General features: G+C 55.2%; 1 protein-coding gene across 3 annotated transcripts in view; it reads right to left on the reverse strand.

Moving 5' to 3' along the window:
* Positions 1-8,670: 8,670 nt before the first annotated feature.
* The window catches only part of LOC118892820 (probable palmitoyltransferase ZDHHC11B), a 36,205-nt gene continuing 31,892 nt past the window's right edge, over positions 8,671-12,983 (reverse strand). For all 3 annotated transcript variants that reach the window (XM_036847789.1, XM_036847788.1, XM_036847787.1), the window contains exons 15-16: positions 11,457-11,529; positions 8,671-9,644 (exon numbers count right to left, since the gene is read on the reverse strand). In XM_036847789.1, the coding sequence (XP_036703684.1) occupies positions 9,187-9,644; positions 11,457-11,529 (531 nt within the window). In that variant the 3' untranslated portion in view covers positions 8,671-9,186. The remainder of the gene's footprint in view (positions 9,645-11,456; positions 11,530-12,983) is intronic.

Below are 12,983 nucleotides of genomic sequence, written 5' to 3' on the forward strand. Positions count from 1 at the left end.
GGCCCTGGGCGCGGTGCGCAGCTGGGACGCCTTCCTGGGGGCAAGCGGCGGCGCCCCAACCCGGGTCCCCACTCCAGCTGGAGGCGGGCCATCTTCCTGCGTCCGACCGGGGCCTCCGCGGGTTACCTGGGTGAAAGCTGCAGACCTCAGAGCCTCTTCCAGGGTCTCCTCCTCTCTCTTCTCGGGACACCTGCTGCCCCCTCTCCACCAGGCCGGCTCTGCGCCGGGAGGGGTGGGGAGGGGTGGGTTCGGAGACAGGGCGCGTCCCCGCCTTCACCAAGAGGTTGCTCAGCCGAAGGTTCTGGGGCCGGGGTGACAGGGAGGTTCTAGTACTGAGACTTGGGGTGCAGGGGTCTCCCTCTCTATCCTCCAGGACCCCCTCCAGTGGAGCAAGCCGTCTCAGGCTGTCGAGATGCCCGGGCTCCAGGGGGAAGTGTGGCCTTTAGCTTCACTGCCGTGGTACCTGGAGCTGGCCAAGGAGCCCACCGCAGGCCCTGTCCCCCCCTCTTGGCTGCAAAGCCCCCCACCCTGAGCCTTACACAGTACACGCCTCCATGGCCCATCTGGCCACAGACCTCACTCCTCCCCCACCCCAGGCTCTGTCCTCCGTCCTGGCTGCAGAGACCCCACACCTGACCCCAGGCTCTGCCCAGCTCTCAGGTCTCGTCTGAATCGGAATTGCAGGCGGCAGCTTCCGACTTCACCTGGGATTCCGGCCGGGCCAGGCAACAGAGGAAGCCGGGGTGCTGAGCCAGAGAAGGGGTGACAGGTGCTGCTGTCCAACAAACCGCCCGCCCCCGGGAGAGAGGATGCGGTTTTCTCGACCCTTCGGGAACCAGGGACCGGCAGGCTGAGCCCGCCCGTCCCCACCGTGGGCCTGGGCCGAAGTGCCTTTCTCTCAACCCCTCTGCGGCTCAAAACTGGCCGCAGACGGGCTTCTATTTCTCGTTTCCCTGAAAAGTTTCACGCTCTGGACGCCAGGTAAGTCCAGAATCTTAGAGTCGGAAGAACAGGGAAAGCAGGAGGTCCCCCTGAGGCCCGCTCCCTGTGACCTGCGGTCCTGACTCTTTAGGTTGAAGCTGGGCTGCACCTTCTCTGTCCCACACAGCCCCGAGCACCACTGAAGTTACTATTAACGATGCAAATGAAAGAACGAAAAACACTACTCGTTATTACGTTCCCGGTATCGTATTAGCCAAAAGGCGAGCATTCAGTCCACTTTTCAAAACCTGTGCAAGTGCCGCGGCATAAACGTGTGGGTTTGCCGATGGCAGAACTGCTCTGGGAGGTGAGTGCCAGACTCCGGGGGCAGAGACGTGTGAGGGACAGTCATCGCAGGGGCGGGGCCTGCGGGATGGGGTGGGCTCCCAGCACTCCCGCCCCCACGATGGGGTGGCCAGAGCCACAGCCCACAGAGCCACGCCCCACGGCGCAGGCGGCCAGAAGCCAGCCAGCGGGGTTGCCGCTGTACCATTCCTGGAGGCTACCACTGGTCGTCTGTGAATGAGACTGTGTTTTGAGTTCACAGCATAGAGCCAGTCCTGGCCACACTCGGAAAATCGCCTGAAATAGTGACATCGGCTCTCACCAAGCTGGGAGAGTCCCCTTCGCGATGGGATGGGATGGCAGGTTCCATCCTGGTGTGGGAGTCAGAGGACCCTTCTTCCGGCTCCGGCTGCTGGACCAGCGCACCCTTTGTGGGGGGTGACACCGCCCCCTGGCCCTTGGGCCACTGACGAGACCTGGACGACCTCCGTCTACACTCCAGTTATCAAAACCCACCTCGAGTTGGCGCATGCTCGTCTGCACGGTGGCCACACGGAGGCCGCCCGTGAGCGGAATCATCTGTACTTGTAAGACACTGTGCTGGTTTTTCAGGGCCACGGGGCAAAGGACCGCATGCTGGCGGCTTAAACAACAGAAGCCCTCACAGTCCAAAGTCAAGGTGTCTGCAGCTGTGCTCCCTGCAGGGGTCTGGGGACCCTTCCTGCCTCTCCAGCTTCGGGGGCCTCCAGGCATCCCTGGGCTTGTGGCCCCATCACCCTGACCTCGGCCTATGTCTTCACGTGGCCTCCTCCCCTGTGTCGGTTTCCTCCCTGTGTCTCCTAAGGACACTCTCGTGGCTTTAGGGCCCACGATGGTAATGCGAGGTGCCCTCCTGTAGAGGCTCCTAGTCATATCTACAGGGACCACCTTCTGTGCCCCCCCAGGACGGCGCTCAGCTCACTGGCCCGGCTTCCCGGCACCTTCTGTCTCCCGCGCCTCGTCCCCCCTAGCTCCCACCTGGATACCTCAGGCTCTGGACCCTGGGCCCCCGCCCCGAGGACCACCCAGGCGGGAGGCAGAGGGCGCCTGTGGGCGGGAAAGGGCCGGGACCTCAGGCTATACCTAGCTCCACACACTAGGCATGAGAGTGTTCCTTGTTTTAAAGCCTGAAGTCCGTCCTCTTGGTTGAAATGCATTCCTGACCACATGCTCGGAGGCCCGGGCAGCTTCCATCCTCGGCCATGCAGTGTTCCCCCACGTGGGAAGCTGCTCGTGGGCCGCGGCACACGCAGGCTCTCACCCAGGCGGCAGGGGGACACCGGTGGGCACGAGGCGGCCCGTCCATCTCGCCGGGGGGACGGAGCTTTGGCGACTCCCGCTTGGTGCTGCTCAACCAGGGAAGAGTTGCCCTTCATCGAAGCCTAGACCCAATGGAGCCAAAATAACCCTGGGCAGCCAAGGAAGGAGGGACGACCTCCAGCCAGCTCTGAGCCCCTTGGGGAGCTGCTGCCCGGGGTGGGGCGCCTCAGCCAGCTGGGGACCACTCTGTCCGCTCGCTGCTGGTCGGTGCCCAGCAGGGCCCCCTCCTCGGGGTGAGATGCACGGGATGGACGGACAGATGGCTCCTGGGGAGGAATGTCCTCACCACAACCGAGCTCGGTGACCGTGGACGCCCAGAGCCCGCTCTGACCCACGCTGGCCCTGCCCTGCTGCACATCCCGCCTGGAGTGGATGTCCGATCGGGGCCGCCGACGTCAGGTGCGGGATCCAGTCAAAATGAAAACTTGGGGCCCTCGTTCCAGATTGTGAAGAATCTCACGATGGTGGCGGCCGAGCCCTGGACCAGCACGGGATCCTCCTGGGGGCCCTAGGCGTGCACAGCCCTGATCGCCGTCCCGATTTTCAGGCGATGCTCCTGGGACTCAGAGAAGTTGAACAGCTGACGCAGGACACACGGCAGGCTTGGGGCAGGGCTGGCGTCCCCCACCAGTGTGTGCTTGATACTCACCTTGGAAACCTGCTTGTTTGGCTCATAGACGTATCCTTGCAGTCATAAACGTGGGCATAAAGTCTTATTTCAGAAAGCCAGAAAAACTTCTGATGGTTTAAGATGATGCCTTAAATTTTTATTCTAATAAGAGTTTCAGGACCTGGGGTCTGTTATTAACTTTGCTTCTAAGACAGTCTCGAGAGGCATCAGCTCACCAACTCGGGGTGGAGGCCTGGTGCTTCCCCTTGGCTTTGGGGACCCCTCCTGCCCACGCATCCTTCTCCACCTCTGGTCATGCCAAGCCTGCGGTGCTAACCCTGGCAGCATGGCGCGTGGGCTCTGAGCACAGTGACAGACTCTGAGTTCTTCCCCGGGCTGTTGGTCGTCGTTGCTGTGATCACAGTGGCCGAGGTGGTGCCCCTGTGTCCATCCGAGGCAGCCTACCTTGGCTTTTCCTTTTTCCCAACGTCGCATGAGGCTGAGGGCGTATGGTGCCAGCACAGGCGTGCACACGATTTCCTGAATGTGCCATCAAGGTCGTTGAACGCCTGTGCACTCCGGGCGTGAGGGCAGGAGGACAGTAGGACAGTCGGACACCCCGAAGTCACGGCGGACGGCGTTACAAACTGCAGGGCTTGAGGTGGGTGTGTGAACGAGGCGGCTTTCTGTGGTCCCTTCAGGAGGATGTGGAAGTGTATCCACGTCACAGAGGTTCTAAACATAGAAACAGTTTAACAGAAATCAAAGCCATTTTGATAAGCTTGTTCTTCCAGCATCTGTGGAAATCCATCATAAGACGTCCACTGCAGGGGAGTCACTGACTCTGCCTGACACCGTGTCTCGTCGTCTGGAAAGGATCCCGGGACAGAGGCACCACGCCTCCCCGGAAACCACGCCGGGGTCAGCTGCCCCGTGGGAGCAGAATCCGCCCTTCAGCCCAGTCCTAGCTTTTCCCACTTATTTAAACTAATAATCTGTTCTTCTGTGCTGCCTTCTTAGCACGTGGAGAGCTCAGCACGAGTCCTAATCTGTTAAGGTAGCAGCTACTGGGTCAGCTGCCCTCTCCCTGTGTTCTCTGAACGCGCTCTTGAGAAGCGCCACCCCCATTTCCGGCTGTTCAGAGGGAGCGTCACTGCTGGGGGTTAGGGCCTGCGAGCCCTCGGCCCTGGCGCGTCTTCACCAGTGACAACAGCAGCTGTCTGAGCCTGTGTGGGTTCAGTCGGCTCTGCTCCCGTCATTGCATTTCCTGAGTTTGCAAAGCAAAACGGGTGTGTGTGCAGCAATAGCCAATATGCATCAGATTATCACTGAACAGACTTCTGCTTCCAGGCAAGATGGAATAACAGGAACTAGGTTTACCTTCTCACATGAAACAACCCCAAACTGGATGAAATACATGAAGCAATGGTTTGCAAGGCACTGGACAGCAGGTGACAGAGGACAGTGACCCCGAGTGACGGAAGCCCCGGCTGACGTCCTAGATAGCGTCCAGGTGCAGGGAGAGGACCCGGGCGGAGCCGGCAGCCTCCCCAGGTGAGGGGACAAAGCGGAGAGGCTGGGGGGTCCAAAGTGGACAGAGTAGCACAGAGAGAGCTGCGCAGCCCCCTAGAGTGTGCAGCTGAGCGCTGATGCCCTCACATAGGTGAGGGCACCGGCCAGGCTGGGAGTGGACCACCGCAAATGTCAGAGGGGGCAGAGCTGACACCCACACAAGGTCATGAGCGATGCGGGTACCGGCCAACAAGAAGACTTCACGATTCTCAGGCGTCTGGGGTGCCTGGAAAGAAAGGGATTGCTCTGGAGAGGGGATGGTAGACCGCAGTCTGAGCTCTGCCCTGGTCTTGCCTACAAATCTTAGCAGCAAGGCACAGAGACCAAACTGCATCTCAGACCAAACTTCAAGAAAATTTATTGTATAAGAATACAGAAATATCTAGCACCCAAAAGGTACACTTAACAATCACTGGCATTCAATGAGAACTATTAGGTGTGCAAAGGAGCAAAAAAAAATAAGACCCATAATGAGAAGATAGATCAATTGAAATGGACCTAGAACTGACACAGGGCAATAAGACAGTATTATAACTTATTCCACGTGTTCTAAGATTATAGCAACACTACCGATTAAATTCATGGAGGTAAAAACTACGATGCGTGAGATAAAATACCCAAGGCGTTACTGGCAGGTTAGACCGTGGAGAAGTGTAGCAATGCCAACCATCCAAAGTGAAACAGAGATAAAAGAGAGTTAAAAAAAAATCATCACAGGGACTTCCCTGGCGGTCTACTAGTTGGGACTCTGCGCTTCCATTGCAGGGGGCACAGGTTTGATCCCTGGCTGGGGAGCTAAGATCCCACATGCTGTGTGGCACCACCAAAAAAAAAAAAAAAATCATCAGTGACCTGTGGGACAGCTTGAAGGAGCCTAATGTATGTTTAGTTGGAGCCCTTGAAGGAGGGGAGAAAATACTGGGGTTGGAGTGCAGAAAAGATGTTAGAAAAAAAATGAATGCCAAAATGTTTCCAAATTTGATGTAAACTCAACCCAAAGGTGCAAGAAGCTCGATGAAGCCCAAACATGAAGCCCAAGAGGGAGGCTCAGCGCGTACAGCTGTCCCACCGCTCAACTCCGTGGTCACGGGGAACCCTGAGGCAGCAGGAGACGGCACCACACAGGGCGGGGGTGGGCACAGAGGTGAGGACGCTCGCCCACCCACGCCCGTGACCAGAGGGTTGCTCGGGCTTTGTTTTGGGAGATAATCCCTGTGTGCCCGAGCAGAACCCACATGTTCCAGAAAACGAGTCCAGGGTCCTGAAGATGCCCCCTAATTCGGGCTTGTTCGTCGTGTTGTCCAATCTGTATTTTTACTTCCTTTCCAATGTGGTGGCCTGACACAGCCGAGAGGGGTGTGTTGGAAGCACTTCTGCACTTTTCCCGTGGCTTCTGCCAGTGTTTGCATTACACGTTTTCCTTTGATGGTGGTAAACTCAGCTTTTATTCATCTAAGAATGTGTTTCTGCTCTTTTTCCTAAGTATGCATTGCCGGGTACATGCTTCTAGGTTGACACCCATGTCTGTCACGCTTTGTGGACACCACTTCCCTCCTTTTGTTGTTAGTATCCAGAAGTCTGCTGTTCTCTGTAGGTGGTCCGTTCTCCTTCTGGTTGTTTTTAAGGTCAGATTGTCTGGTGTTCTGCCTTTCTCTCCAAGATGTCTAGGTGTGGGTTTCTTTTTTATTTATGCAGCTTGTTATACATTATGCCTCCTGTACCTGTACTTTCATGTCCTTTGTTAGTTCGGGGGAACCCTAATATCATTCATTATAACACTTCCCTTCCTGCGTTCTTGTCTTCCTGGCCTCTAGCATCTGAGACCCCATCTTTCCTCTGTCTCTGCCAACCTTCCCTTCTTTCTGTCCATCTCTCATCCTCTCTGCTGCATCTGCATTCTGAGTAATTTCTTCAGATGATTTTCCTGTTTAATAACTCTTTCTTCAACTATGTTTAATCTGATGTTTTGTTTACCTGTTAACGTTTATTTTAACAAGTATATTTATTTCCAAAAAGTCTATTTGCATCTTTTACATATCTTCCTGATCATGTAGAAAATCTTCTTTTTGCTTATTTCTGTGATTTTCATATATTTAAATATTTCATGCACCCTATTGAATAGTCCATATTTCTAATTCCAAATCTCAAGTTCCTGGGGCCTAAATCCACTTTTACTGTTTCTGTTGACTTCCACTCACAATGGTGTGTTTTCTCTGATCTTTGATTGTGAGCTTATTTTGCTTGATCTTAAACCCTGAAATCTAGAAATCTAAGAAATCTAGGATCTCAACTTCGGCCGCCTTATTTCAGTTTATTTCTGCTGGAGTCCCTGATTTAGTCCTGGAATCTTGCACCCAGCCCTGCTCTTGGTTCAAGGCCTGGTTTCAAAGAAGCCCACCCTTCTGTGTACTCATCTACTACTTATCTCCCAGCTCACTTTCTCTAGTTTCTTGAGGGTTTTCTCACTTTCTTCAGTGCAGGATGCAATAAACATGCATTTTTAAGCAAGCGCGTATTGTTCTGTGGTACAAACGTCACCACACAGCCTGGGAGCCCTTTCTTCGTAGCTCGTGTCCTAGGTCCTCCGTCCACACCCATGACTCAGAGGGCCATAGCCCAACGCCCATCATGTGCTCCCTGCATGCTTTTTGTCAGTGCTTTCTAGCTACCCAGCTTCTGAACCTGTTCTCCATTTGGGGGATCTTCTGGATCTTCTTTGTGAGCTTGGCTGGGAGGCAGAGGCCACCTCCCCTCTGGAAGCCAGAGGCTCATCTTTTCTTAAGGTTGAGGTCAGATGAGCGGCTGGGTCCCTCAGTCCCATGAGCCCATGTGGACTTGGAGGTCCCCATGCCATGGGGCAGGGGAGCTGCCACCTGGTGCCATAATCCAATTTCAAGTAATTGGGGTGACAGCAGTTCCACTAGCAGGTCCTGTGGGGACCAGGTCTCTGCAGACTTTGGGGGCTGGGGGCAGGAGCCAGAGTGCTGCTGGCAGCCCAGAGGGACACCCAAACCCTGTGGAGGAGGGCAGAGAGGGCTGGAGGTGGCAGGGAAACAGGGACAGGGAGGGGCCGCTCCAGGTTTCCCGCAGGTGAGAGGGCGCAGCAGTCTTCAGCTTGGAGGCAGGGCCCCCTGACTGTGTTGATGGGGATGAGAAGTGTGTGCCGGGGGGGGGGGGACTGTAGGAGGGCTGGCCCACCCTGGAGAGGCCCGAGGGCGTGTGGGGGTCTTCTAGGTGGTCCCCAAGGGAGAACACATTCCGTCAGGAGGAAGGGGCTGGAAACGGACTCTGTGACTGAAGAACATGGGCACGAGCAGGTGAGGCCAAGGGGCGCCTTGCGTCACGTACGACACACGCGTGTGCTCTCCTGATGAGGGACCACACAGGCGGCCCGGAGGCTAACCCTCTAGGAAGGGACCTCATCACCGTGCGGCTCACGCGGAGGAAGTGGGATTTCAGTAGCCTGCCCAGGGCCTCCGACCGTGTTGATGGGGATGAGCATGGCCAGCACAGGTGTGAGCACGGCCGTGCGGGTGAGGCAGGCTATGCCCTGGATGGTCACCACCTGCAGTGGGCCTGATTCAGGGGAGTGACAGGGACAAGGCTGGGGCGGCTGCCCCCGGGAATGGGCTTGGGAGCCAGTTCTGGAGGCCCAGACCAGGCCTGGTTCACACTGGACTTCAGAGCCCAGCACTAGTGTGGTGGGCAGGCCGGGGGTCAGCTGCCAGCCCTCCACAGAAGCAGCCACTTGAAACCCAGGGACTTAAATTTTACCAAGACTGATTTCAAGGTTATTGCCATTAAAATTAATTTTTATTTTTTCCTATAAAACTTACTAAGGAATTCTAAATTTTCTTAAAAGCTACTTAAATTCCTACAGTTAAAAACGTTAATAGTCAACAAAGTAAAAACATGGCACCCACTCCATCTTGAATCGTCTTTCTTTCTGGAATAACACTTAGACGTGTTTAGAAAAATATGAAAGTCTTTAACATATGGCTTCTAGAGTGAGTGAAATGCAGAGGTCATAAAACTCTTCCCACGTAGCCAGAAGCAGAGGGGCTTATGCTCCCTCTTCCCTCCTGACTCTCATGGAGGGTGTGGGGTCTGATGGTGACAGCAGGGTCTGACGGTGGACGGCGGGGTCTGAAGGTGGACGGCGGGGTCTGACGGTGGACGGCGGGGTCTGAAGGTGGACGGCGGGGTCTGAAGGTGGACGGCGGGGTCTGACGGTGGACGGCGGGGTCTGACGGTGGACGGCAGGGTCTGACGGTGGACGGCAGGGCCCAGGTCTCCTCCTAGAGTTGGAAATGAGGCCAGGCTGTGTGAGCAGCTCTGGAGGGAGGGGGCGTCCTGGGGCCCTCGGAGATGTGCTTGCTCTATAGAGGCTGAGGAGCCCGGTCCTTGAGCTCCGGGTCCTCAGGCGTTACGATCACGGTGACCCTGCGGGAGTCGTCGGACCCAGTGGCCTCCTCGGGGCCACAGCCCTCCTCCACGCTGACGACGGGGGTCACCATCATCCCACACTCTTCTTCCTCGATGACGGGCAGGCCCTTGGGCATCTGGATGTACGGCACCGTCGCCCACGCACGGGGCACCTCCTGGATGGCCGGCTGGTTGTTCGGCTTCCCGGAGACGTTGATGACCGTGGACTCCAAGCTCCAGGGCTTCTGGCTGCCGGGGAGGGTGTCCCAGTGCCTCTGGGACCACGTGTCCTTTCTGTGGCCATGCAGAGAGGACAGGAGAGAGTAGTTTTCAGGGACTGACTCCACAGGCAGCATACTGGCGGAGAAGGAGCCCTGGAAGGGGCTCTCAGTCAGCGCAGGTCCCTGGGCTCCTGCAGAAAAAGGAGACATTCCCGTGAGCACCTCAGAGGGGTGTGTGCAGGGGTGGGGGGCGCCGAGCCCTGGCACACGGCCCCGCACACGGCGCACGGCGCCCCACACGGCACAGAGCCGGCCGTTGCAGCAAAGACCAGGCTCGGCTCTGTGCACCTCTTGTCCTGCCCTTTTGCATTTCTGTAAGTTTTATCTCGTTCTTCCTCAAATGTGTTTGGTAATTAAAGAATAGTTTTCTGTTCTCTTCAGATATTTTGAACTTTGCCTTTTATTTCTCTAAACAAAATAAATCCTCATAGTTATTTGGTGTTTTCGCCTGCTGAGTCCCGAGGCCTCTGTGTCTGTTTCCGCTACAGTTTCTGCGGATTCTCTCTCCAGCGCTTTGTCCCCACGTGAAGTCGGTCACTCTTACTGAGAGCTGCTCACTTTCTTGCAGTTCTCTTCGTGACGCCTTTGATGAAGGAGCAGCAAGCAGTGAGGGGCGAGTCTCAGAGGGTCTCCGCCTGGCACTCAGGATGGCCCTAACCCTCTATGTCACTTCTCAGCTTGGGGGCTCAGGGGATCAGCCCCCTTTCACAAAGTTAGGGACAGCCTGGTGTTCCGAATAGTCAGCAGTGATTTTTCTCTTTTCCTCACACCCCCAAGGTTTGAGGCTGATTATTCCTGTGTCCTTTGGGGCTAGAGATTTGGGGTCCTCTGGCTCACCTCCACATTTTGGGGTCCCAGTTTTATGGGACAACTTAACCCATATAGTTAAGTTGGCTCTGAACTTGGCCTTCTGTTTCTACCTCCTGTACGTCTGTGAAGATCAAGGTCACCAGGGTTGGCAGGTGCCCTGGGCTTCTCTCTGGGGTTCTCCCTGCCTCAGTCCCAGCCCGAGAACCCCTCACCGCCTGGCTGGTCCATCATCACCTTCAGGAGGACCCACGCGTGGGCGCACCCTCACACACCTACGGGGCTCGCTTGTCGGGAGCACGCTCTGTCCTCAGAATCAACCTGCATACTCGGGCTCATGGAACAGCCTCTCCCTTCTCCCCTCCCTGCTTCATGGATGCCATGTTTGTGTTTGTGAGCCTTCAAATCCAGCTTACGTGGATGACGTAACATCAGTTAACCCTTCCAGCCTCCATCTCCCTTCCAGGAGTCGGAGTCTCCGAGTCCTACATTGAGTGTGCTGAAGGGTTAGCAGCTCAAGAAGGTGCCCTGTGTGCTCTACCGGGATGCACACTCATGAGACGATATCGTCATGAACGTTAGTTGGTGAAAGGCTGAGTGGTGAATATTTTTTTAAACTCTGGAAGGATGAAGACTCACAAACAGTGAAGACGCTGCGTGAAATCACTCGAGACCCCGGCAGGCGGGATGTGGTGGAGCCACGTTGGAGCGTCCGTGGAGCACACTGGACCTTCTGTTCCCGTCGCCACCCAGACTCTCTGGTGGGACCCTGCCCTGTGCGGCCACCATGAGGTCGGCCACCATCACTGCTTGCGGTCCACAGCTCGGATTGGTGGCCACAGAAGGATGCCCAGAGCCAGCCCTCAGTCAGGGGCAGACGTTCGCTGCTGGTGCTTCGGCCGGTGTCCAGCTCCACCTCTTGGACTGCTCTTTGGCACAGAGGTGGGCAAGGCAAACACATGGGACGTCGGGGGCTGTCTGAGGACACATCACAGAGACAAGCGTCCCAGCCCTGAGTTTCCATGCTGATTTCTCTCTCCTTTTTTTTTTTTTCTTTTTCTTTAAAAAATATTTAACTCTCTAGAAAATCACACTTGGGTAGATCTCAACATGACCCAAATTGCCAAATAGCTTACCTGAAGCTGAGCCTTGGTTTTCAGCCATGTCTCCTTCCATATGCTGCCTTATTTCTTGTTGATCATTTGCATCCTACAGAAAGAGAAGTAATACGGAATACGTGATGCAGTGTTTGTTAAACTGCCAAAGGGGACAAAATGTAGTGACAAGAGGATGTTTTAGAGACAGACAAGCCTGCCTCTCCCCCGGATGAGCTCTGAGATGTGGGCAGTCGGTCACCTCTAGAGCCTCAGAGCATTCATCTCTGTGTGTGCCTAGAACCACCACTGCTTCTGGTGGAGAATGTTGGCTTTTTCTCCTGCATGTGCATCAGGATAAAGACAAGTGTGCTTTGCCTAATGTGTGTGAGGGTCTCATGGAAGCCAAGGAGACCTGTGTGGGTTCCCAGCACGAGAAATGGTGGGTGCCTGGGGCACACACAGGTCATCGCAAACCTGGCAACTTCTCCATATAACTCGCTGCTCTGTGGTGCTGGGGTCTGGCTACCAGGGAGCCCCTAGTGTTTTACACCCACATTTGAATACAGGCATTTTGTTCCTTGCCCTGGTGCTAACCTGGCCCAGCAGACTGATGGCTTTATTGTCCCATGTCTGCCCAGCGAGCCAACAGGAAGGGTGACCACAGTTCTTGCCAGACTTGCCAAAGGGTCAGGGATGGTGATAATTTCAACTTTCAGTGCTGAATGTGGCATGAACCAGAGACTGGGACTATGCAAAACTGTTCTTTGAAGATTTGGAAAGACTTACAAGTAAACATGTCACTAGGAGACTTCTAAATCAAAACAGCATGTCTAAAATATGCTATAGTCTCCCTTCCCTGATCCAATACTTTAAAATTATAGTCAATATATAAATAGATACATAAAGGGGTAAAGATATAACTTCAGGGGAAAACAAGAAGGGAAACCCTTGCTGGGCCAGAAAAGACAACTCCCAAAGAGGAGGAAGCAAATGGGCACAGAAGGACATGGTCAGAGGAGTGTGCTGTGGAAGGTGGGAGAGACCCGCATGGAATCCTCCGTGAGGGGGGCAGGGTGCTGCTATGGTTGGGGGGGTACCCCCAATGGATAACTTGCTGGGACCACTGCAGGCCGAGCAGCCAGGCAAACGATCGCTGCTACAAATCTTCCTGAGTCCACAGGCGACAACGGGGTGTCTGCCCCCAGATGAAAGCACTGGAGCAGTCATCTTGGTAGAGACAGGGCAGTGTGAGAAAAAATACACAGAGGAACTGATGCCCAGGAAGCAAAGGTGAGGTGAGGTGTTGCCAAACCATCTAAAAATTACTGGAACTAAGGGGAGACAAAATATCACTTTGGAATGACAATAAAAACCGGACAAAGCAGGTAGGTGAAACAGTGGGGGACTGTGGAATGGAGATTTGTGGGGAAGGAGGTGGCTGACGGCTACGTTAGAAGCGCAGCAATGGTTTGCTAGGGAAGAGGGGAGCAGCCGCAAGCTTTAGAGGTTCGCCCTCCACGGAGGCGACCCTCGTGCTGAAAGGAGCTGTCAGTCACCCGTCTCACA

Source organism: Balaenoptera musculus, chromosome 3 (genome assembly GCF_009873245.2).
Source record: "Balaenoptera musculus isolate JJ_BM4_2016_0621 chromosome 3, mBalMus1.pri.v3, whole genome shotgun sequence".
Classification (NCBI taxonomy): domain Eukaryota; kingdom Metazoa; phylum Chordata; class Mammalia; order Artiodactyla; family Balaenopteridae; genus Balaenoptera; species Balaenoptera musculus.